Source organism: Schistocerca nitens, chromosome 5 (assembly GCF_023898315.1).
Source record: "Schistocerca nitens isolate TAMUIC-IGC-003100 chromosome 5, iqSchNite1.1, whole genome shotgun sequence".
In the NCBI taxonomy this organism is placed as follows: Eukaryota; Metazoa; Arthropoda; class Insecta; order Orthoptera; family Acrididae; genus Schistocerca; species Schistocerca nitens.
The window spans coordinates 808,987,760-809,014,906 of NC_064618.1; the positions used below are offsets into that span (position 1 = coordinate 808,987,760).

General features: G+C 40.9%; 1 protein-coding gene across 1 annotated transcript in view; it reads left to right on the forward strand.

Moving 5' to 3' along the window:
• Positions 1 to 552: 552 nt before the first annotated feature.
• Positions 553 to 27,147, forward strand: part of LOC126260038 (zinc finger HIT domain-containing protein 2) — a 49,532-nt gene continuing 22,937 nt past the window's right edge. The window contains exons 1-3 of the mRNA XM_049957212.1: positions 553 to 867; positions 1,031 to 1,248; positions 15,594 to 15,765. Of these exons, the coding sequence (XP_049813169.1) occupies positions 836 to 867; positions 1,031 to 1,248; positions 15,594 to 15,765 (422 nt within the window). The 5' untranslated portion in view covers positions 553 to 835. The remainder of the gene's footprint in view (positions 868 to 1,030; positions 1,249 to 15,593; positions 15,766 to 27,147) is intronic.

Here is a 27,147-nt window from a genome sequence, read left to right on the forward strand (position 1 = left end):
TATTCTTTAGTAAACCCACTCCTGCATTACCACTATTTGATTTTGTATTTATAACCCTGTGTTCACCTGACCAAAAATAAATATGTAAATTAAAGGAGGACAAGAAATAGGTCGAATAATATTTTGAAGTGCTAGGGAAAACTTGTGTTCAGCTGAGACAGGCAATTTCAAGTTAGTGTTCTTGTATGTTATTGCAGGTGAAATGCAAAGTAATTCGTCTGAATGTTCAACAATAATACTAAAACATTAAAAAAAATTCTTCCGATATTGTCAACGTTTATGAAACAGTGTAAAAGTTTCCACTTATTAGTTTGTCGCTCCATGTGGTGTGAAGCTAATATTCTTTCTTATGATATTTGCTTATACGTCTCATGAGTTCCACAAATAATGACCGTGTCCTCAAAATCCACATCAACAAATAAGCTTGGATTTCAAAAACAGTTTAGTGACTCTCAACCTTTGCGGGCACACTCTACGTTGATGACGTAACGTGACAGTGACAGTGGTGCAAGTTTCGAATGCATGTGGAGGCTACTCGAATTGAAAACTTGGTTGAATTGTTTTGGCAACACTGTTACAGGAAAGATGAATAGAAATGTAATTTTGACAATGTAGTTGTGTGTTCCATCGGAATTGTATTGTATATTAGAGATGTGAATAAAAGTTCAGACACCCAATATAATGCCACTTCAACCTTAATGTCATTTGTGGAAGTCCTTGAATACGAGCGCAGTTCAACACTACGTTGTTGATTTGTTATGGGCCGCCAAGTTGTAGGTTGTCCTGCAATGTTAACGGGGTTTGCTTCGAAACTGTAATTTAATTATAGTTCGTCATGGAGGAAACCGATCAAAATTCATGTCAGATGTAAGCATGTTAAGCCTAAAAAATTAATATTACTACTGAAATGCCCGTCTTAAAGTAAACAAATGGACCGGAACGTCAGTGTTATTGGTGAAATTTGTTTCCAACTTCGTCTTTAAAAAAATAACTAATTGTGTCACATGCTATAAAAGCTTTTTATTTCCAGATGTAATCGCTGTGCAGGGAAGTACATGTGTCCGCGGTGCAATATTTCGTTTTGCTCTGTCCAGTGTTATCAGTCAGATATACATAGTGTGTGCTCTGAAACCTTTTATAAGGAAAGTGTTCTATGCGAACTAAAACTGGAAAATGATGATCCTGAAGGGCAAAGAAAAGTGCTGGAAATACTTTCTAGGATGCGTACGGAAGAACAGGATGAATTGGGTAGGTTTTTGCGCAGTTAATATGTTTTTATCAGATGCAAGAAAAGGTCTCATAGCAATCGAATAAGACAGAAATACATGTAAAGCGAGATGTTTTGAATGTTTGTGAAGAGCGTCGATTTATTTAAATTAACTATTACGGCGGCTTGGCATCCAAGGATCATGTTTCCTTGAGTTAGTGAAAAGTCCAAGCAAAGAACAGTTTTTGTTGTTTGATGCTTGTTGACTCTTGAACTGAACGTTAATCATTCTTCTATTACTTCGAAATCAACTGTATTAATTGTCAGTTTATAGTGTTTCTCACAAACCTCAAGTTTTGAACTGCACCTATAGCCTACCATGTTTGTAACGGTTATCTGTCTGATTGTCAGTCTATAATTGGCATGAATATTTCAGGGATACTTGTTTTCAATCGGTTTTTTAAACCCAACAACCTCACACCATTGTTTCTTTTTTGTGCTTTACACACTTGCTGGTTTTTACTTCATTGCCCTTCCCCACCCCTTTTGTATTATCTAATCTCATTACACTGATCCAGTGCCATATCCAAATTATTCATTAGCTTATATTATATTTGCTGTTGTATTATCTACTTATGTTGTACCATTTCTGCCTTAATGTGCTGCTTCCTCAGGTGCTGTTATTACTGTGGGTAAGATTACATTACCCACCATGCGAACACGTCATTCAATATGTAATAGTTTGCTAGTTTGCAAAATAATGTTTGCTAGCAATGGATGCAAATTGAGCCACTGATCTATTTTTTCTCTATCCTCTATCTACATAAGGAGAACTGACCCAATAACTTTCTATTTTTGCTGCTCTCAGTAAATTTTTTGGAAAGATACTCTTAAAGAATTAAATAAAGATTAATGGGATTATTAAACAATGCAAAACTGCATCGATCAACTGATGATGTCATTAATGCGATGTGGATACATGCTTCAAGAAACAACCAATGGGGATACTGTTACTAACAGTTCAAAAACTTAAGTAAAAAAGAAAGGAGACCTCAATGGTAATAGTGGTTTTGAACTGGGATGTTCCTGTTATTAATGCTTTGAAGTATATTAAAAATTTGAAAATGCCAAATGAGCGTGGAAAAATAGATATTTCCACCAGAGATGTAATTATAACTATAGGATACAGAGAATGTAAAAAATAAGTTTGTCATCGAATATTAATTTGCTTTGCCAATTCTCAATCAAAATATTACCTTCCACTATAAACTAGACCAAAAAAGTGTGCAAAACAGAATGGCAATATCGCTATCTTCAGTACACTTTAAGATGTCCACTAGACCTAAACGATTCTAGTATATAACACAATTTAAGGTACCACTCACAACTGAACCTCATGATGTTGAACACAAACAGTAAATAAAACTGCTGGCACCAGGTGTGTGATGTATGCCATCACACTTCGAAGAAAACACCAATGTCTTGCATTGTCAATCCACTGTAAGTCCGTTGCGTTGTGGCATTGCAGCTAGAAACAACAAACACCATGTCATGAGTACACCAAAAGTATCTAATGTAAGACTAGGTGGACGATATTCTGACTACATTTTTAGGGTTTTGGTGATTTGGTCCAAGACTGAAATTACAACATAGCACAGATGCTGTGTTTATCATTAATTTCAGCATGTTAAAGTAATGCAAAAATCTGTAAAAAAAGCTCCAAAAGTATATTTGTGACTTGTGTGGTATAGACATAAAGTGTGGAACACTGCCGATAAAAGGCAAAGGAAAATCCTTAGAGGATAAAACTATTTCTTTTAGAGGTAATGAGAGCATTGTGAAAGTCTTCATGCGGAACAGGTATTTTCAATAACTAAGTCCTACTTTTTTAAAATTATCTGAAAAATGTGATGCAGGCACTCTCTATGCTCAGTTATTGCTGCTTAATGTGAGTCGTAATGCAGTATTATGTGCTTCTTTTTGCAGGTGGTGCAGTTATTGTTGTCTGAGTAACAAAGCATCAACAGAACTGATTAATAAATCGTTTGTGAAAGAAATTAACTAGTTTTGTACAAATGAGTTATCTTTAAACTTTAAAGGAAACACCTTGTTCCCTTTAATGTCCTCGAAAGTACTGCATTTTCAGTGAATATAATTTTTGATGTAAAGTATAGAAAGTTCCAAGCTCTGACAGAAACTTCAATTGAAAGAAAAATATAGCCCTGCTAAAATGTTTGGGTACAATTATTTTTGATGCAAGAATAACAGGGGTTAATTACTGTGTAATTCGCCTCGGTAGATTGATTGTTTACTTGGCAGTGTTATGAGCCTTACAAATCAACCAAAGGGATGTCACTATCAACACAAAAACACTAGAAAAATAAAATCTGACAAACTAATGGGACCTCAAAGGGAATAAGGAATTTTTAACAGGAATGTTCATGTGTTTAACAGTTTCAAACATATTAAAAACTTTAAAATAGCAAACCACAGTAGCATAGGCTTTCCCACAATGTTAAGAACACTGGAGCCGAGTATATTTTCAATAGTGAAGATAAGATCCTGTAATTAGCCAACAGTGGGGTATACAAAATTACATGTTCTGATTGTGACAAGTTTTACATTGGCCAGTCGGGCAGGCACACAGCATATATGCTGGCTGAACATGAACATAGCTAGAGGTTGCAGAATTCTGACTCTACATTTGCTGAGGATGTACTGAGTGAGGGCCCCAACTACCAGCTAGAGTCCCAAGCCATTCACTTAGCAAACAAAGGCCATAAGCTCACTCTGCTGGAAGTCTTGGAAATCATGTGGCTCACAGTCCAGATCTAATCTTGAATAACCAGACACAGCTTAACACTTCTCCTTTCCTAAACTTCACATAATCCTCTTAATTTTTCATTATTTCCCACACTGTCTGTTGCTACATACTCTCCCATTTTCGTTTATTCATTGAGTTCTTTTATTTTATTGAAATGGTCTCTGTAATCCATGTAGACTGTAGTTACAATTGTAAAGACCCTTTAACTGGTACTTGTATAACTTTCCATGTTTAATACCTCTTGAAGTTGTGTTATCAAGTACTGTTTTATATTACTTGTTTCATTTATTTAATGCAAACTGTTATGGAGGCACAATTTTGAGTGTAGTTTTAATGTTTTTCCTGCCTGCTCTGTTCTAGTTTGTATATTGTTCAACATTTTACTTTTTAAAATGCAGCATCACCACACTCTCAAAGATGGCATTTACTGAATGTTCCTTTACACTCTTCCATTTTCCTGCATTTATTCATTTCTGTCTATCTTATTGATATTGCATAAGTTCCTGATATACTCTTTAGTCAAATTGATATTTCTTTCTTTTAATTGGTTTTTGTATCACTCTTCATATTTTATACCTCCTGAAGTAGCCTTGACAATTACTAATTTTATATTATTTTATTGATTTTGTGTATGAGTACAGGGTGTACATAAAGTCCTGGAACACTTTCAATTATTTATTGCACAAGAACTAAACATTGTACACATGTCATACATATCGCATTTTGAAGAGAAATTCTGATTTTTTTTTTTTTTCTTTTCTTCAAACATTTGATACGCAAACCATGAGTGACCCGGCAGATGTCAACACAGTAATCGAATTCTTGCCAACCCATCCCAGCACTGCCTTATCGACTGTGGCAGTCACATTCCGTATTCTCTCCCAGACCTCTGCTACATCACGTGGTAGAGGCCGACATACACCAGATCTTTAATGTGTCCCCACAGAAAAAAGTCACACGGAATGAGATCTGGTGATCAGGGAGGCCATTTCATGAAAGCAAGCTCATGCTGCACCTGAATTCACCATGTTTGCGACTAGTGCTGACTGTTGGCAAATTACCAAACTACACTGTGGCTGTATACATGAAAAACAACTTTCAGGGTTTCTCTTCAAAATGACATATGCATGATATCTGTATAATGTTTGGTTCTTGTGCAATAAATAATTGAAAGTGGGGTTGGGTTGTTTGGGGGAGCAGACCCGACAGCGTAGTCATCGGTCTCATCAGATTAGGGAAGGATGTCGGCGATGCCCTTTCAAAGGAACTATCCCGGCATTTGCCTGGAGCGTTTTAGGGAAATAACAGAAAACCTAAACCAGAATGGTGGACGCAGGATTGAACCGTCATCCTCCCGAATGCGAATCCAGTGTGCTAACCAGTGCGCCGCCTCACTTGGTAATTGAAATTGTTCCTGTACTTTATTTACACCCTGCATAAACTGACCGAGCGAGGTGGCGCAGTGGTTAGCACACTGGACTCGCATTCGGGAGGACGACGGTTCAATCCCGTCTCCGGCCATCCTGATTTAGGTTTTCCGTGATTTCCCTAAATCGCTTCAGGCAAATGCCGGGATGGTTCCTTTGAAAGGGCACGGCCAATTTCCTTCCCCATCCTTCCCTCACCCGAGCTTGCGCTCCGTCTCTAATGACCTCGTTGTCGACGGGACGTTAAACACTAATCTCCTCCTCCTCCTGCATAAACTGTTATGTAGGCTTGCTCTTCCAGTTTTGTATTAAAGTTCTTCCTGTTTACGCTCTTTATATTTATTTACTGTCCAACTTTTTACATTGCATTGCCACCACACTGCCAGATGTTATGTACTGTACATTTCTGCTTCAATCTAGATGCGTAACTTCTTTTCCTATTTCATTTACAAACATTCTAACTTCTTTGGGGACAATAGTCAGTAAACGTCTGAAGATGACTCTGTATGTAAGCCGAAAGCAAGTTAACCCAATAAAAGAAATACTGGAGAACAAAAGCAAACTAGCACTTTTCACTTATTATTAGGATAATATAGGTTTTGATCAAAGTAGTGTAAATAAAAAATTGTCATGACACATTCGTTAGCTTCGCCAACTAAGAACCAAATTGTCATCTTCCAGCATCACACGCACTACAGATCACTCACCACAAACTTAAATAACGAAAATATCTTTTTATCATTGTTGTGACACGTGTTAGCTTCATTAACTCTCATCCAACTGTTGCATTCCAATGTAACCTAGTCCTCAGGTTATGCTACAGCTCATTTGCGTGACTGCAATCGCATAAAAAAATCTACCTCTACCTCAAGGTCTATTGTACAACATAATCCAAAACACTGTTCTCCTCAATGGATCACCATCTCTTCTAGTAATTCTAGCCAAAAACTTGATCTAAGCCACCATCCACAAGAAATAGATGACACGTTACAAACAAAATGTATATAGGCATTCACTGCTGAAACATATAAATAAACATCCCAGACTTCATGTACATAACATATGACATAATCTTCTAAGAATATACCAGTGGCATGCATTGTTCACTAGGTCTGAATTATGGCCATCTTTAAACTATTGAAAATCCAGGATGGAATAATGAACTCGGCATCTCTACTATACATACTGCTGAAGTATGACACAGAAGGCAACTGAAAGAAATGTGGCATGAGAGGAACAGAAATGACATTTTTATCCAAAGGCAGTAATTACATTGTAATCAGTGTAATTCGGATGGTCCATTAGACATAACAAAAGCCAGGACATCTTTCTTAATAATGTGTGTAACCACCAAGGATGCCAATGAATTCTCTGCGACATGTTTTCATGCCGGCCACATGTTTGGTAAGGAGTTTTGGTGACAGGGTGTTCCATTCGTCGATCAGCACGATTGACAACTTCTGCGTTGTTGTTGTTGTTGCATGTGGACATGCTGCAGTACATCTTCCCAACGCATCCAAAATGTGCTTGATGGGATTTAAGTTGGGGGAATGGGCAGCAGGTCAGTCCAGTTGCTGAATATCCTCTTGTTCCAAGAGCTTTTCCACCTGCACTGTTGGATGCATTTGCACATTGTCATCCATTAAAATGAAGTCAGGACCAAATGTATCCCTGAAAAGATGTACATGGGGAAGGACTACAGTGTCTCAATAATGTTGACTGGTGAGCATATTGTGTTCAAAGATTTAGAGGTCAGTACGCCCGTGCAGCATTGTGTGTCTGCACACCGTAACACCTTGATCATCAAAACTGTTATGCTTGACAATGTTGTTGGGTACATTATATACCCGCATATGGAAAGAGGTGGGATAATGTAATGCACCCCAATGACAAATGGGGAGGCATAATGGTGCGTGGGCATACTGACCTCAAGATCCTTGAATGTGGTACATTCACCCATCAATGATATTAATATTGCGACACTGTAGTCATTACCCATGTGCTTCTTTTCAGATGTGCATTCTGCCCTGACTTCATTTTAATGAATAACGATGTGCAACTGCATCAAACAGTGCAGGTGGAGCAGCTGTTGGAATGAGATGATATCCTTCGAATGGTCTGGCCTTATCATTCCCCCGACTTAAATCGTATCGAGCACATGAGGGATGCATTGAGGAGGTGTATTACAGCACATCCACATGCCCCAACAACTATCCAGCAGTTGTCAACCTTGTGGCCAGCATGAAAGTCGGTTGCAAAGCATGCATTGTTGTCCATGGTGATCACACACACTATTAAGAACGATGTCCTCTCTTTGCAGTATCCAGGGGACCGTCCTGAATCACAATGACTTCAGTGTAATTATTGTCTCTGAGTAAAAGTGTCATTTCTGTTTGTCTCATTACATATTTCTTTCATTTACCTTCTGTTCTACATTGTAGCATTTCTTTCTACGCATGGTCCAAGTTTCGTTGAGCTGCATTACTTAGCAGTGACACATCATGCAAACATTGTTTTTGTCCTTAAGTTTTGCACACCAATATATTTTGAGGTAACTCTTCCCTTAGATAAAAAGCTTTCAGTGTTTAAAATGAATAGGATTCACACACCTTGCATCGTTTAGATATCTGTTTAAGTCGTCATTAATTCAACCACAGCCTCATGTTACATTTTTTCACTAAATACTTTATAGTCATACAGTAATGGGTCTTTTTATCTGTTTATGTGCAGTATAATACATTTGTTTATGTTGAAGGTCAACTGCTGATCTCTGCACCAAATGTTGATCCTCTGCAGGGTTTCCTGTAACTAGTACTGTTATCAATCCAAGCATAAATACAGAAAAAGAAGAAATAGTAGCCGCGTGGGATTAGCCGAGCGGTCTAAGGCGCTGCAGTCATGGACTGTGCGGCTGGTCCCGGCGGAGGCTCGAGTCCTCCCTCAGACATGGGTGTGTGTGTTTGTCCTTAGGATAATTTAGGTTGCGTAGTGTGTAAGCTTAGGGACTGATGACCTTAGCAGTTAAGTCCCATAAGATTTGACACACATTTGAACATTTTTGAAGAAATAGTAAACAAAGTCCTTTCTGTGACTGATCTCACCTTTAATTTTAAAAAGACAGAACGTATTCAGTTCTGCACATCTAGGGGTGCTCCACCAATCATAAGTGTAACAAATACTGAGGAAATAATAAATAGGATGGAAACTTCAAACTCCTTTAGTATCCATATTGATGAGAACTTAAATTGGAAAATGCACATTCTGGAACTTCTAAAACAACTTAGTTCAGCCACATTTGCACTTAGAATCATTGCAAATCTTGGAGAGTAAGTTGAAATATCTTCATTCGGTAATGTCATATGGAGTAATTTTCTCGGGTAACTCATCTTTTAGAAAGAAAGTTTTCATTGTGCAAAAATGTTCTGTAAGAAAATTATGTGGTGCCCACCGATGATCATCTTGTAGACATCTGTTCAAGGAGTTTGGCATTCTGACTACTGCTTCACACTATACTTATATCCGTCATGAAGTTTGTTGTAAAGAATCCAATACAGTTCAAAAGGAACAGTGATGCACATAATTACAATACCGGAAGGAGAAATGAAACAATGGAAATCCAGGACGGAATCACCATATAGCGGAGATGCTGAGTCACAGATAGGCACAACAAAAAGACTGTCACAAATAATAGCTTTCGCCAGTAAGTCTTCGTCAGAATTAGATGGCAAACACACACTCACGCAAATGCAACTCACACACGACTGAGGCCTCAGTTGCCAGAGACTATGGTCGTGTGTGTGTGTGTGTGTGTGTGTGTTTTTGCTTGCTGTCTACTTCTGACAAAGGCCTTACCGGCCAAGAGCTATTATTTGTGACAGTCTTTTTGTTGTGCCTGACTGCGACTCAGCATCTCCACTATATGGAAGGAGAAGTGACCTTCATTAGTCCACATTGAGGTTGTCTTTAGCACGCAAAGGGGTACACAATACTACGACAAAAATTTTTATCACTTACCCAGTGATATAAAAAGTCTGACAGACAGTGAAGTACAGTTTGAAAACAAACTGAGAAAGATTCTCTGTGACAAAACCTTGTATTCTGTAGAAGAATTCCTTTTACTCCAATGTGTGAAAGGTGGTGCATAGGCCTTGCTAAACCACAACATCTATGTATCTTTTTTTCTTTTTGAAAAATGTAACCATATGTTCAAATTAATTTGCAGTGTGAATGTAAAATCACTCATTCCACATCATTACGATCTATTGTGCAAAATGATTCATAGGACATGAAACTAACTTACTGACTGACTAACAGATGTCAGCAAATTCATCTATAATGTTGTGCATTTGTGCAATAACGTGTCATCAAAACTGTGATGACAGATGAATTTTTCAGTCACTTGGGATGCTTTGCTCCTCCAGTGACCTTTGGCTACTAAAGGACATGCAATTTCTTTCACACTCTCTATGTATAGTCCTATAGGAATTCATCAGGCCAAATTGGCTTTCTTCTGAGAAGTGATTTTAGTTGTCTTTCTATACCATAGTCACATGTATCAACGTCTTAATGAAATAATTTTGGAAACTAGAATTTCGTGTTAAAGCCATCTCTCTTACATCCTTTGTTTCGATATAATTATGGTCTCCACGTGTGTGGATAGATGGCTTTGACCTGTTTAGTGATTTAACATAGTACCCCAAAGTTACTGGGATTTTCCTGCATATTGTTAGATAGAATTTTACTTTTGAATTTGTAAATACTTCACACGTGGCTTTAGGTACACTGACTTCCTTTGATCAGTTTTTCTTTGTCAACAAGACTTTGGCTATGTTTAGATATACAGGAAAGTTAGTTTTTTTTTTATTTGACTAAAAAAATTTTTTTTAACATGGCTGTTGATACACAGCAGGTCATTCATATCCTTTACAACTTTGGCCAGCACATGTGTATTTAAGGTGTGTTGCACAATACTCTTGAATGTTGATGATTTATACTCAACATTTTCAGTCTCAAGAGTGAATGTTTGGTGTTGACTGTTAGATGCTCTTCACACATATAGTGAGTGGTGCTATAATGGCCAAATGATCACTGATTCCCTTCTCCATGCTGAGTCAAAAAGTTTAGACTCGTTTGTAATCTAAAGATCTAAGATGTTACCATTTAGAGTGGGTTCTCTGATTAACAGCTTAAGGTAATTTTTGGCATTTAGAATGGCTTCACATCACACCCTATCCTGAGTACCCACCATAATCCCTTGAATCTCCTAATGCATGGCTGGTAAATTGAAATCTCCCACCAATTATATAAAATGGGCAGGAAATTTATGTGCAACCTTTTCCAGCTTTTTCTCTGAAATGTTCTATGATTATTGCTCTTGAGGCCAGAAGCCAATAAAAGCAACCACTTACCATGTTTGATACACCTGTAATCATTATCTTCACCCACAGAATTTCACATTCGGAAATGAAGTTGGTAAACTTCACTAAATATTACCATATTATATGCAGCTGTAAAAATGCTTCCACTACCTGCATCGTCTATCTTTACGATATACTATCCAATCAGAATTTAGAATTTCTTTGCTTTTAGCACATGATTTCATCAAGCTTTCTGTTCCTGGTACTATACAGGCATTACCTTTTGTAAGTGAGACAAATGCTGAGACCTTTTCATGGACATTCCACAATTAACTAAGACTATAGTCACATTAACTTCTTGCAGTCTGCTTTGAAGAGTCCGTCTCTAATTAGGGGTGCTTCTGTTCTTTTCTTTCTCTGAATTCAGAACATTTTTCAGGCCTATGGAGGGATTCCTCTATCCTAAAACAAACTTTAAAGAACATTTACTTGCCACACACATTCTGTTATTCGAATGGCCACTTGCTGTCTGTAGTGCACTACTTACTGTGGATTTCTAGTAGCCACTAATGGTATGTAACACACTCCTGACGCATTAAGAGGGATCCAACATTTTTCAACCTGATAGAAGAGGGTGAGAAATCTGCAACAAAGTATTGTGTCATTAAATTATGAATATCTGACGATGATACCTTATAGCTAAAGAGTTGTACCATAGCTAATGAGAATTTCAAAAGGCTAGCTGTATAAGAGCTCTAAACAAAGTGAGCATTGAAATGATGGGAAATGAAATGGTAATAATAGACTGGCCCAATATATTGACCATTGGGAGAAGTTTAATTAATGCTTCTCTGCATTTATATCTACCATGACACTTAACTTCAATAATAACTGCCCTCTTGTTATTAAAATGTGCAACAATAGCGGTATACACAAACCACCACATGCAAAAAATGGTACTCCCCATGACTCAAATCAAATTAGGATATTTTTAGTTGTGATCAGGAATAGAATGGTTAACTGGGGTGAAAATAAGAATAATTTAAGACCTTAAAAAAACTTTATTTGTCTGAAATTAAATTAGCAAAATGCGAAACAAATGAGAACTGCATCTTAAATCGCATTCGGGAGGACGACGGTTCAATCCCGTCTCCGGCCATCCTGATTTAGGTTTTCCGTGATTTCCCTAAATCGTTTCAGGCAAATGCCGGGATGGTTCCTTTAAAAGGGCACGGCCGATTTCCTTCCCAATCCTTCCCTAACCCGAGCTTGCGCTCCGTCTCTAATGACCTCGTTGTCGACGGGACGTTAAACACTAACCACCACCACCACCATCTTAAATTCCAAAAATAAATGCATTGTATGTTGGAACTTTGTAAAAAATGAAACAACCATGAGTAAGGCACAAACCACTATTGTAATTGACTGTAATGCTCTAAATGAGTATTTTATAAACTTTACAAACTTTTGTAGCACACAGTAAGGGTACAACTGATGGTGAAGCTCTGTTTTCACAAGCATGATGTGCAACAAAAGAAAGATGCATTTGGACAAGAATCCCTCCAAGAGTTATTACTAAATTTCTGAATAATTGGAGCAACTCCAGATCAGAGGACTATTATTATTTCAGCAGCTATGTTCAAAACTTTCCCAGAATGTCTTAAAATTACATTTACACTTCCAGTAGGATTACACAAAATGGGTCATAGTGAAATACCAGATAACTACAGGCCTATCAGTTTTCCCTATCACATCAAAAATAATGTTGAATTGTGTACATCAGCAGATTTACAGCCATTTTGAAAATAATAAGTTACTAAATGAAAACAGTGTGATTTTCAAATAAAATTTTTAATCATAAACACAATTGAAAGCCTGATAACTACAATCCATAATGCTTGCGAAAGGAGATCAACTACTTATGCTACTTTTACAGACGTAAGTAGAATATTTGACACTGTGTCACATGATATTGTTGCAGAGAAGATTTGTATTGTCGTACTGCAGTTAAGTTCCTACATTTAATTAGTTCTTATCTAAACAACAAGTAACAGTTATTGATTAAGAAGAGGTCCAAATAAAGAGAAGAATCCAACAGGGTTCTGTTCTCGGTCTTGTCCTCTTTATTTTACATGTTAATGGCTGCTTAAAGAATATGGCCTTCTATGCTGATGATATAAAAACAGAGACTTGTTGAGAGTAGTAGCAGCAGGTGTAAAGCTAACAAGCTATATGTAAATGAGTCAAAAACAGAGGACATTTATTTTATTTAATTGCACAAACATATGAAAACAAAATATCAAAGTCTAAAAGTACTGGATTTCATAATAGGCCACAGTGGGATGAAGTACAATATATCCAAGTAGTACACTTGCGCGCGCACACACACACACACACACACACACACACACACACACACACACACACACACATTTTCTATCATTTAAAATAAGAAACTCTGATAGTAAAAAAATATTGTTTCTGACTTTCTATTGTCTCCTTTGTTTTTCAGTTGCAAAATGGTTACTGTTATGGGAAAATTCGTCAGGATCAGGCTTTGAATGCGGTGGGCAGAAAAATTTACCTTGAGATTGACCATATATTTGCTAAATGTGAGAAACAACTGCAAGCTAGATGTGCAATTTTCAAGGCTGTCAGTGATACACAGAAATAATAAATGTCTGATCTTGAAGTTATACAGCAAACTGCCACAAACAGTGGGAAGCATACATCTAGATAAAATTAATCATTATTAGTCGCTGAATTAAAAGTAAAGTACGCTGTTCAGCTGAAGAATTCTTTTAATGTAATTGAAAATATACAAATATTGATTAAAGGGCTACAGTTACTAGCAGATATGTGTATTCTACACTGATTTCTTAGTCATGTAAAATGTACATACATAATGTATTTACTAAAACAATATGTAGTTATGGAGCCTAATGTGAATCTGGAAAGGGTTGTGGAGTATTTGTTCATACAGGGTGTTACAAAAAGGTACGGCCAAACTTTCAGGAAACATTCCTCACACACAAAGAAAGAAAATATGTTATGTGGACATGTGTCCGGAAACGCTTACTTTCCATGTTAGAGCTCATTTTATTACTTCTCTTCAAATCGCATCAATCATGGAATGGAAACACACAGCAACAGAACGTAACAGCGTGACTTCAAACACTTTGTTACAGGAAATGTTCAAAATGTCCTCCGTTAGCGAGAATGCATGCATCCGCCCTCCGTCGCATGGAATCCCTGATGTGCTGATGCAGCCCTGGAGAATGGCATATTGTATCACAGCCGTCCACAATACGAGTACGAAGAGTTTCTACATTTGGTACCGGGGTTGCGTAGACAAGAGCTTTCAAATGCCCCCATAAATGAAATTCAAGAGGGTTGAAGTCAGGAGAGCATGGAGGCAATGGAATTGGTCCGCCTCTACCAATCCATCGGTCACCAAATCTGTTGTTGAGAAGCGTAGGAAACACTTTGACTGAAATGTTCAGGAGCTCCATCGTGTATGAACCACATGTTGTGTCGTACTTGTAAAGGCCCATGTTCTAGCAGCACAGGTAGAGTATCCCGTATGAAATCATGATAACGTGCTCCATTGAGTGTAGGTGGAAGAACATGGGGCCCAATCAAGACATCACCAACAATGCCTGCCCAAACGTTCACAGAAAATCTGTGTTGATGACGTGATTGCACAATTGCGTGCGGATTCTCGTCAGCCCACACATATTGATTGTGAAAATTTACAATTTGATCGCATTGGAATGAAGCCTCATCCATAAAGAGAACATTTGCACTGAAATGAGGATTGACACATTGTTGGATGAACCATTCGCAGAAGTGTACCCGTGGAGGCCAATCAGCTGCTGATAGTGCCTGCACACGCTGTACATGGTACGGAAACAGCTGGTTCTCCCGTAGCACTCTCCATACAGTGACGTGGTCGACAGTACCTTATACAGCAGCAATTTCTCTGACGCTGACATTAGGGTTATCGTCAACTGCACGAAGAATTGCCTCGTCCATTGCAGGTGTCCTTGTCGTTCTAGGTCTTCCCCAGTCGCAAGTCATAGGCGAGTCATAGGCTAAGATGCCAATCAATTGCTTCAAACGTCTTCCTGTCGGGACACCTTCGTTCTGGAAATCTGTCTCGATACAAACGTACCGCGCCACGGCTATTGCCCCGTGCTAATCCATACATCAAATGGGCATCTGCCAACTCCGCATTTGTAAACATTGCACTGACTGCAAAACCACGTTCGTGATGAACACTAACCTGTTGATGCTACGTGCTGAAGTGCTTGATGCTAGTACTGTAGAGCAATGAGTCACATGTCAACACAAGCACCGAAGTCAACATTACCTTCCTTCAATTGGGCCAACTGGCGGTGAATCGAGGAAGTACAGTACATACTGACTAAACTAAAATGAGCTCTAACATGGAAATTAAGCGTTTCCGGACACTTGTCCACATAACATCTTTTCTTTATTTGTGTGTGAGGAATGTTTCCTGAAAGTTTGACCGTACCTTTTTGTAACATCCTGTATATGTAAGTAGGCATATAATTAGAGTTACTTGTAAGTGTGTGTATTTTTGTGCAAATGCGTTTACATAAATGTAAAACTTCCACTGATGTAGCCAAATGCATGGAAACTTGCTGGTAGGCTAATAAAGTTTATATTTGATTTACATCCTGTACATAACAGTTAATTTACTTTATTGAGTGAGGCTATGCATTTCTCATCATCTGTTCTGGGTGTGTGTACAGACTCGGATGATGAACGTGATCTCAGTGAACGACTTGAAGGTGTGGACTTAGATGATGCTGATTCTGTGTGGAAGTGTCTCACAGAATGCGAGCGACAAGAATTTGAAGCTCTTGTAAGAGAAGGTGATATTACAGATGTCTTGCCACTCTGGGAACCTTGGTGGACTTACAGGTAAGTCTTTTGCAGTTGGGATAAACGGTAACCTCTGTATATAAAAGAAATTCTTAAGTCTCTAATGTAAAATCTTGAGTAAAGTCAAATACTTGTGATATAGAAGAGGTGATGAGTAGTGGCTAGTCACATATAGAATGTAGTTTAACACTGTACCTCATATATAAAAAAACAAAGATGATGTGACTTACCGAACGAAAGCGCTGGCAGGTCGATAGACACACAAACAAACACAAACACACACACAAAATTCAAGCTTTCGCAACAAACTGTTGCCTCATCAGGAAAGAGGGAAGGAGAGGGAAAGACGAAAGGATGTGGGTTTTAAGGGAGAGGGTAAGAAGTCATTCCAATCCCGGGAGCGGAAAGACTTACCTTAGGGGGAAAAATGGACGGGTATACACTCGCGCACACACACACATATCCATCCACACATATACAGACACAAGCAGACATATTTAAAGACAAAGAGTTAGCTTGAATTTTGTGTGTGTGTGTTTGTGTTTGTTTGTGTGTCTATCGACCTGCCAGCACTTTCGTTCGGTAAGTCACATCTCTTTGTTTTTTTTAAATATATATATATATATATATATATATATATATATATATATAGAAAGTGATGAGACTTACCAAACAAAAGCGCTGGCAGGTCGATAGACACACAAACATACACACAAAATTCTAGCTTTCGCAACAAACGGTTGCTTCGTCAGGAAAGAGGGAAGGAGAGGGAAAGATGAAAGAAGTGGGTTTTAAGGGAGAGGGCAAGGAGTCATTCCAATCCCGGGAGCGGAAAGACTTACCTTAGGGGGAAAAAAGGACGGGTATACACTCGCACACACACACACATATCCATCCGCATACACACAGACACAAGCAGACATTTGTAAATGTCTGCTTGTGTCTGTGTATATGCGGATGGATATGTGTGTGTGTGTGCGAGTGTATACCCGTCCTTTTTTCCCCCTAAGGTAAGTCTTTCCGCTCCCGGGATTGGAATGACTCCTTGCCCTCTCCCTTAAAACCCACTTCCTTTCATCTTTCCCTCTCCTTCCCTCTTTCCTGACGAAGCAACCGTTTGTTGCGAAAGCTAGAATTTTGTGTGTATGTTTATGTTTTTTTGTGTGTCTATCGACCTGCCAGTGCTTTTGTTTGGTAAGTCTCATCACTTTCTTTCTTTTTAGATATCACTTTCTTTCTTTTTAGATATATTTTTTCCACGTGGAATGTTTCCCTCTGTTATATATATATAACAGAGGGAAACATTTCACGTGGAAAAAATATATATATATACCTTAGGGGGAAAAATGGACGGGTATACACTCGCACACACACACATATCCATCCACACATATACAGACACAAGCAGACATATTTAAAGACAAAGAGTTAGCTTGAATTTTGTGTGTGTGTGTTTGTGTTTGTTTGTGTGACTATCGACCTACCAGCACTTTCGTTCGGTAAGTCACATCTCTTTGTTTTTTTTAAATATTGTTGTTTTTGTATTCACCTTCTCCTTTTTACCGTAATCCACTATACAATTTTATCCCGCCGATATATACTCAATAATACGTAATAATACGTAACCCACTTCCAAACCACAACCAAAAAATTTTTTTCCGCTACTGCTATAAAATCCACCGTTTCTAGTTCACAAACAGTTCCTTTCAGCTATCAAACAACCTTTTCGGCTAGTTTTAATAACTTTTGCTTTATTTCCATTTCCGTTTTTTCACATCACCGATCGTTTTTAGCCGCTTCCCACAGGTTTTAACGTCGTTATTTCTCCATCAGACAATTGTTAGCCTCATTTCCATAATCTGCCACCACCATACCACTACTTTTAATACATCCTCACGTAGTTTTTTCGAAATTTTCCCGAATTTCTCCACCCTTTAACGTGTTTTGGCGGCAACACAACCACCTAACCTTTATGCACATCGTTATCTATCTACACTATTTCACCACAGGATCAACATAACTCAGCTCCAACCAACCCCTTTTCGCCTCTTTTCACACCAGATTTCCATTTGCTTTCTGCTTCACCTTTTATCTCTCTCCATATATTTTTATATTTATTTTCATTTTCATTTCAGCCTCATATACACTTTCGACCTTCTAGTACCATGTCACCCTCACAACACCTCCACAACGACCCCATTAAGTTTTATTTACATTCCCTCCGCAAACATGCCTTCGCCCTAGCCAGATTACACTCCCATATTTTATTTTCTCAGGCCTGTCTGACATTTGGCATCACCCCAAAGGCCTCACACTTAAAGTTCCCATCTCTGGCTGCAACCCTTCTCTCCATCAGTCCCTATACCAGTTCCAAACTGAACAATCCATTGCCCTCACCCACCTAATCCTTCACCTACACATCCACTCAGCCAATCAACACACCCGTCAACTCCTATCCTTAATAAAAGTCCTCAATCTTTCCTCTCCCACATCCACACCGGCTGTTCAGACCATCCTCCTACAGGCCAACCGCAAATTAGAACAGCATGCCACCCTCCACCTTAAAAAACTATCCAATCTCCTGGTTTCCCACCTCCGGAAAGGCAACTCACTCACCCTTCACAACCTTTCCAGCAAACCTCAACCTCCTCTCATTGCACACAAACCCAGTCTCTCCCATCTACTCAATCTCCCACTTCCAGCTCCACTCCCTCCAAAACCTCAAAATTCCAATCAACAGAATCTGGAACCACAACACCCCAATTCAGTAGTTAACCTTTCCTCCAAACATCTCTCCCAATCCGAAACCTCTGTCCTATCCAAAGGCCTCACCTTCAGCCCCACTCCCAGCTTTAACCAAACAGCCCTCGTCAAAGATTTACTGTCCTACACCCGTACTCTCTGCTGGAAATATCACTTTGCCACGAAGAAAAATGATCCTAATCCTACTCCTAATGATCCAACTCCCCAAGACACTATCCAAATTGAACCCTGCCTGGAACAGTTCCGTCCTCCGTCACAGCGGGACCCACCTCCTCTTCCTCAAAATCACCCTCTCCTAACCTTCCAGGAATTTCTGACTTCCAGCCTTGCCTCTCAATCCTTCTTAAAAAACCTTAATCCTACTCCCAACATCACCACTGCTGAAGCCCAGGCTATCCGTGATCTGAAGGCTGACCAATCCATCGTCATTCTTCCGGCTGACAAGGGTTCCACGACTGTGGTACTTGATCGTCGGGAGTATGTGACTGAGGGACTGCGTCAGCTTTCAGACAACACTACTTACAAAGTTTGCCAAGGTAATCCCATTCCTGATGTCCAGGCGGAGCTTCAAGGAATCCTCAGAACCTTAGGCCCCCTACAAAACCTTTCACCTGACTCCATCAACCTCCTGACCCCACCAACACCCCGCACCCCTACCTTCTACCTTCTTCCTAAAATTCACAAACCCAATCATCCCGGCCGTCCCATTGTAGCTGGTTACCAAGCCCCCACAGAACGCATCTCTGCCTACGTAGATCAACACCTTTAACCCATCACATGCAGTCTCCCATCCTTCATCAAAGACACCAACCACTTTCTCGAACACCTGGAATCCCTACCCAGTCTGTTACCCCCAGAAACTATCCTTGTAACCATTGATGCCACTTCCTTATACACAAATATTCCGCATGTCCAGGGCCTCGCTGCGATGGAGCACTTCCTTTCACGCCGATCACCTGCCACCCTACCTAAAACCTCTTTCCTCATCACCTTAGCAAGCTTCATCCTGACCCACAACTTCTTCACTTTTGAAGGCCAGACATACCAACAATTAAAGGGAACAGCCATGGGTACCAGGATGGCCCCCTCGTACGCCAACCTATTCATGGGTCGCTTAGAGGAAGCCTTCTTGGTTACCCAGGCCTGCCAACCCAAAGTTTGGTACAGATTTATTGATGACATTTTCATGATCTGGACTCACAGTGAAGAAGAACTCCAGAATTTCCTCTCCAACCTCAACTCCTTTGGTTCCATCAGATTCACCTGGTCCTACTCTAAATCCCAGCCACTTTCCTTGACGTTGATCTCCACCTGTCCAATGGCCAGCTTCACACGTCCGTCCACATCAAACCCACCAACAAGCAACAGTACCTCCATTATGACAGCTGCCACCCATTCCACATCAAACGGTCCCTTCCCTACAGCCTAGGTCTTCGTGGCAAACGAATCTGCTCCAGTCCGGAATCCTTGAACCATTACACCAACAACCTGAAAACAGCTTTCGCATCCCGTAACTACCCTCCCGACCTGGTACAGAAGCAAATAACCAGAGCCACTTCCTCATCTCCTCAAACCCGGAACCTTCCACAGAAGAACCCCAAAAGTGCCCCACTTGTGACAGGATACTTTCCGGGACTGGATCAGATTCTGAATGTGGCTCTCCAGCAGGGATACGACTTCCTCAAATCCTGCCCTGAAATGAGATCCATCCTTCATGAAATCCTCCCCACTCCACCTAGAGTGTCTTTCCGCCGTCCACCTAACCTTCGTAACCTCTTAGTTCATCCCTATGAAATCCCCAAACCACCTTCCCTACCCTCTGGCTCCTACCCTTGTAACCGCCCACGGTGTAAAACCTGTCCCATGCACCCTCCCACCACCACCTACTCCAGTCCTGTAACCCGGAAGGTGTACACGATCAAAGGCAGAGCCACGTGTGAAAGCACCCACGTGATTTACCAACTGACCTGCCTACACTGTGAAGCCTTCTATGTGGGAATGACCAGCAACAAACTGTCCATTCGCATGAATGGACACAGGCAGACAGTGTTTGTTGGTAATGAGGATCACCCTGTGGCTAAACATGCCTTGGTGCACGGCCAGCACATCTTGGCACAGTGTTACACCGTCCGGGTTATCTGGATACTTCCCACTAACACCAACCTGTCAGAACTCCGGAGGTGGGAACTTGCCCTTCAGCATATCCTCTCTTCTCGCTATCCGCCAGGCCTCAATCTCCGCTAATCTCCAATTTCAATTTGCCGCCGCTCATACCTCACCTGTCTTTCAACACCACCTTTGCCTCTGTACTTCCGCCTCGACTGACATCTCTGCCAAAACTCTTTGCCTTTACAAATGTCTGCTTGTGTCTGTGTATATGCGGATGGATATGTGTGTGTGTGCGAGTGTATACCCGTCCTTTTTTCCCCCTAAGGTAAGTCTTTCCGCTCCCGGGATTGGAATGACTCCTTACCCTCTCCCTTAAAACCCACTTCCTTTCATCTTTCCCTCTCCTTCCCTTTGTCCTGACGAAGCAACCGTTTGTTGCGAAAGCTAGAATTTTGTGTGTATGTTTGTGTTTGTTTGTGTGTCTATCAACCTGCCAGCGCTTTTGTTTGGTAAGTGCAGAGGCAAAGATGTTGTTGAATGACAGGTGAGGTATGATGAGGTATGAGTGGCGGCAACTTGAAATTAGCGGAGATTGAGGCCTGGTGGGTAACGGGAAGAGAGGATATATTGAAGAGCAAGTTCCCATCTCCGGAGTTCGGATAGGTTGGTGTTAGTGGGAAGTAACCAGATAACCCGGACGGTGTAACACTGTGCCAAGATGTGCTGGCTGTGCACCAAGGCATGTTTAGCCACAGGGTGATCCTCATTACTAACAAACACTGTCTGCCTGTGTCCATTCATGTGAATGGACAGTTTGTTGCTGGTCATTCCCACATAGAATGCATCACAGTGTAGGCAGGTCAGTTGGTAAATCACGTGGGTGCTTTCACTCGTGGCTCTGCCTTTGATCGTGTACACCTTCCGGGTTACAGGACTGGAGTAGGTGGTGGTGGGAGGGTGTATGGGACACGTTTTACACCGTGGGCGGTTACAAGGGTAGGAGCCAGAGGGTAGGGAGGGTGGTTTGGGGATTTCATAGGGATGAACTAACAGGTTACTAAGGTTAGGTGGACGGCGGAAAGACACTCTTGGTGGAGTGGGGAGGATTTCATGAAGGATGGATCTCATTTCAGGGCAGGATTTGAGGAAGTCGTATCCCTGCTGGAGAGCCACATTCAGAGTCTGGTCCAGTCCCGGAAAGTATCCTGTCACAAGTGGGGCACTTTGTGGTTCTTCTGTGGGAGGTTCTGGGTTTGAGGGGATGAGGAAGTGGCTCTGGTTATTTGCTTCTGTACCAGGTCAGGAGGGTAGTTGCGGGATGCGAAAGCTGTTGTTGGTGTAATGGTTCAGGGATTCCGTACTGGAGCAGATTCGTTTGCCACGAAGACCTATGCTGTAGGGAAGGGACCGTTTGATGTGGAATGGGTGGCAGCTGTCAAAATGGAGGTACTGTTGTTTGTTGGTGGGTTTGATGTGGACGGATGTGTGAAGCTGGCCATTGGACAGATGGAGCTCAACGTCAAGGAAAGTGGCGTGGGATTTGGAGTAGGACCAGGTGAATCTGATGGAACCAAAGGAGTTGAGGTTGGAGAGGAAATTCTGGAGTTCTTCTTCACTGTAAGTCCAGATCATGAAGATGTCATCAATAAATCTGTACCAAACTTTGGGTTGGCAGGCCTGGGTAACCAAGAAGGCTTCCTCTAAGCGACCCACGAATAGGTTGGCGTACGAGGGGGCCATCCTGGTACCCATGGCTGTTCCCTTTAATTGTTGGTATGTCTGGCCTTCAAAAGTGAAGAAGTTGTGGGTCAGGATGAAGCTGGCTAAGGTAATGAGGAAAGAGGTTTTCGGTAGGGTGGCAGGTGATCGGCGTGAAAGGAAGTGCTCCATCGCAGCGAGGCCCTGGACATGCGGAATATTTGTGTATAAGGAAGTGGCATCAATGGTTACAAGGATGGTTTCCGGGGGTAACAGATTGGGTAAGGATTCCAGGCATTCGAGAAAGTGGTTGGTGTCTTTGATGAAGGATGGGAGACTGCATGTAATGGGTTGAAGTTGTTGATCTACGTGGGCAGAGATACGTTCTGTGGGTGCTTGGTAACCAGCTACAATGGGACGGCCGGGATGATTGGGTTTGAGAATTTTAGGAAGAAGGTAGAAGTTAGGGGTGCGGGGTGTCGGTGGGGTCAGGAGGTTGATGGAGTCAGGTGAAAGGTTTTGTAGGGGGCCTAAGGTTCTGAGGATTCCTTGAAGCTCCGCCTGGACATCAGGAATGGGATTACCTTGGCAAACTTCGTATGTGGTGTTGTCTGAAAGCTGACGCAGTCCCTCAGCCACATACTCCTGACGATCAAGTACCACGGTCGTGGAACCCTTGTCCGCCGGAAGAATGATGATGGATCGGTCAGCCTTCAGATCACGGATAGCCTGGGCTTCAGCAGTGGTGATGTTGGGAGTAGGATTAAGGTTTTTTAAGAAGGATTGAGATGCAAGGCTGGAAGTCAGAAATTCCTGGAAGGTTTGGAGAGGGTGATTTTGAGGAAGAGGAGGTGGGTCCCACTGTGACGGAGGACAGAACTGTTCCAGGCAGGGTTCAATTTGGATAGTGTCTTGGGGAGTTGGCTCATTAGGAGTAGGATTAGGATCATTTTTCTTCGTGGCAAAGTGATACTTCCAGCAGAGAGTACGAGTGTAGGACAGTAAATCTTTGACGAGGGCTGTTTGGTTGAATCTGGGAGTGGGGCTGAAGGTGAGGCCTTTGGATAGGACAGAGGTTTCGGATTGGGAGAGAGGTTTGGAGGAAAGATTAACTACTGAATTAGGGTGTTGTGGTTCCAGATTGTGTTGATTGGAATTTTGAGGTTTTGGAGGGAGTGGAGCTGGAAGTGGGAGATTGAGTAGATGGGAGAGACTGGGTTTGTGTGTAATGAGAGGAGGTTGAGGTTTGCTGGAAAGGTTGTGAAGGGTGAGTGAGTTACCTTTCCGGAGGTGGGAAACCAGGAGATTGGATAGTTGTTTGAGGTGGAGGGTGGCATGCTGTTCTAATTTGCGGTTGGCCTGTAGGAGGATGGTCTGAACAGCCGGTGTGGATGTGGGAGAGGAAAGATTTAGGGCTTTTATTAAGGATAGGAGTTGATAGGTGTGTTCATTGGCTGAGTTGATGTGTAGGTGAAGGATTAGGTGGATGAGGGCAATGGATTGTTCAGTTTGGAACTGGTATAGGGACTGATGGAAAGAAGGGTTGCAGCCAGAGATGGGAACTTTAAGTGTGAGGCCTTTGGGGGTAATGCCAAATGTCAGACAAGCCTGAGAAAATAGAATATGGGAGCGTAATCTGTCTAGGGCGAAGGCATGTTTGCGGAGGGAATGTAAATAAAACTTAATGGGGTCGTTGTGGGGGTGTTGTGAGGGTGACATGGTATTAGAAGGTGGAAAGAGTAACATGAGGCTGAAATGAAAATGAAAATAAAAATATATGGGGAGAGAGAAAGGTGAACTGGAAAGTACTGGAGATCTGGTGTGAAAAAAGGCAAAAAGGTGTTGGTTAGAGCTGGGCTATGTTGGACTTGGGTTGGTAGACAACGATGTGCACAAAGGTTAGATGGTTGTGTTGCCGCCAAAACAAGTTAAAGGACGGAGAAATTCGGGAAAATTTCGAAAAAACTGCATGTAATGTATTAAAAGGAGTGGTTTTGTGGTGGCAGATTATGAAAATGAGGCTAACAATTGTCTGACGAAGGGGGGGGGGGGGGGGGGGGTGCTGTCCTGTTGAGCATCAGCCCGTTTGTATTGAGTAGTAAGCTGTGACTGGGTATGCCACATTGTTCTTGACCACAGTTCTGTAGTGGCAATTCATGAGAGTAGGCAGATGGTTAGTGTGTCACGGTCATACTTGTATAAAATGTATACAGAAAAAATGTATAAAATGTATTACAGAAGTTGATATATGACATGGCTGTTAATGGAATCACCAGAATGGAGGAGGCCACCACATAGAACCAGGTGAAACAGATAGGAGAGATAATCTTGACATTGTGAAATGAGGTTAGTGTGTCTAGGCTCCTGGTCCAAACCAGGCATATATTATCAGTTAATCTGAACCAGATGACAAGTTTATGATTTTGTGTGGCTAGGAAGGTGAGGATGCTCTGCAATTACGTATGCTTGTACCATGGATCAGATTATACAGTTCATTAGCTAATGTTTCATAGATCATATTCACTATAAACATTGTCAGCTGAATTAATGGAGGTTCATTCTGGGTGGTTATTTTGAGGAGGAGATAGCTGATATCCTTCCCATCTTTGCCCTATCTGAGCTTGTGCTTCATCTCTAATGACTTTATAGTTGATTGGACATTGAGCCATTATTTTCATTTCTTTTCCCAGTGGAACTGCTTCATTAAAAACACAGAATAAATGCAATTAGTACAACGAAAGACACAAAATGGGACTAGAAATAGTGGGACATAGTGATTTATCTCCACAAATGGAGTCCAGTGGTAAACTAGTCTTCAATTGAAGATCAGTGGCTTTAAGAGAATTCAATATGAAAAGAGAGACCATTCCAGTCAGGGTGTTCACTGCAGGCGACACACAGGTTTGGGGATACTGAGAAACTTGTGAGAAGTGGGCGACTAGTCACCAACATTTTGAAGGTTGGCATCATTAATGTTGTGATGCTGCATGGGAGAGGAGAGGAGCAAATCAACTTTGGGGAGTGTAGAAATTTGGGACTTAGTGAAGTCAAATGGAAGGGAAGAAGAAGGAGGAAAATGAGGAAAGGATACACACTTTCTTGGCGTGGCAGACAAGAGGCCAAAAATGGAATCAGTATAATAGAAACACTATCCTTAGAAGAATACGTGGAAGCTGTAGAATATACAAGTGGCAGGATGATGATGATACGGATGAGCACAAGTAGTGGGGCGAAGGACTTCATCCAAGTAAGTGAACCATGGACAGGAAATAAAGTGGAGACCATCGAGAAATCCCTAGAAAAAAATGAAAGACTGAAATTACAAACATGGAAACGATAGTGACGAATGGCTTAAATGCCTATTTGGGAAAGGAAAGACAAGGGAAAACGAGGAAGGAAAGAAATTGGTCGATTTTTCTGAAAACAGGGTTTGATTGAGGGCAGCGCGTGATTCAGGCAGAAAAACAGCCAAAAGATAACAGGGTATGGGTGGGAAGAGAGAAGCACGAAGATGCTCATTGACTACTTCCTGGCGGAAAAGCAAAATTGTAGACAGCTGATAGATGTAACTGTACTCCTGGGAGAAGCTTTAGATGGAGACCATTAGGTAATGGTGCAAAGATGAGGATGGGGAAAATAGAAGGAATAAAAGCAGGAAGGCAGAAGAAAATAAAAGTGTGGAAACTAAAATATAGGAAGGTACAAGAAAAGTTCAAGCGTTAATTAAGCTTAAAATCCGAAGCACTGAATGTGGGAGATGAGTGTGTTAAGTTCAATGATGTATTTGTAAGCTCTGTGGAGAACAGTAGTGGCAGAATGTCTGGAGGGCAAGGAGACACATTGATAGAATGAGTAGGTGAAGGAAGCAATAAAAGAAAAGGGGAAAGCGTGGTATAAATGGTACAGAGGTAGAAAGGAAGAAAGAAAAATGAAATGCCAGGAAAGTAAAAAGAAGTGTAAGAAAGTGGTAGTGGAAGAAAAGAGGAAATGATGGGAGAAATTCACATGCAAATTGGAAAAGTATGTTACTAGATGAACAGCTAATAATGCAACTGGAGGTGATAAAGAAAAGATGGAAAGAGTACTTTGACAAACTACTAAATGTGAGAAACAGTAGAGAATTGGGATAGAAGTATGACAGGGACACCTGGGGCTGGAAGAAGAGAAAAATATGATATTACAGTGTTAGAAGTAGAACTGGCACTGAGAAGAATAAAAACGGGAAAGCACCTGGGATAGATGAAGTGGGTGCAGAGATGATAAAGGCAGCTGTACCTACCAGGCTACAATGGTTACAAAGACTGCAAAGATGCATATGGACTCAGAAATGTGTGCCTGAAGAATGTGGAATGGGAATAATAATTCCAGTGTTCAAGAATGGAGACAGAAAAGTTTGTGGTAATTACTGAGGGATCGCACTCATATCACAAGCAGCAGAAATAATGGAGAGGGTAGTGGAAAAAAGATAGGTGGAAAAAGTTGAAGAGCAGGTAGTAGAGAAGCAGTGTCTCTTTTAACAAAGATAAACAGTGGATCCAAGCTTTGGTACGAGACAGTTGATGGAAAGGCATAGGGAGTATGGAAAAGACCCGGTGATAACATTTTCTGACCTGGTGAAGGCACACCACAATTCTTGAATCAGTGTATGATAAAAGCTTCAGCTGTACCCAGATGCAAGTTCGGAGAACTAATTAGTTTAGGAATGTTATGGGGTTGAGACAAGGAAGTACGGTGTCACCATTATTGTGTATAATGGGGATGTATGAAATCATGAGAAGGACAAATGAAGCACACAGAGGAAGTGAGATGAAGTTATTGCTATTTGTTGATGTCATTGTGGTGTGGAGAACC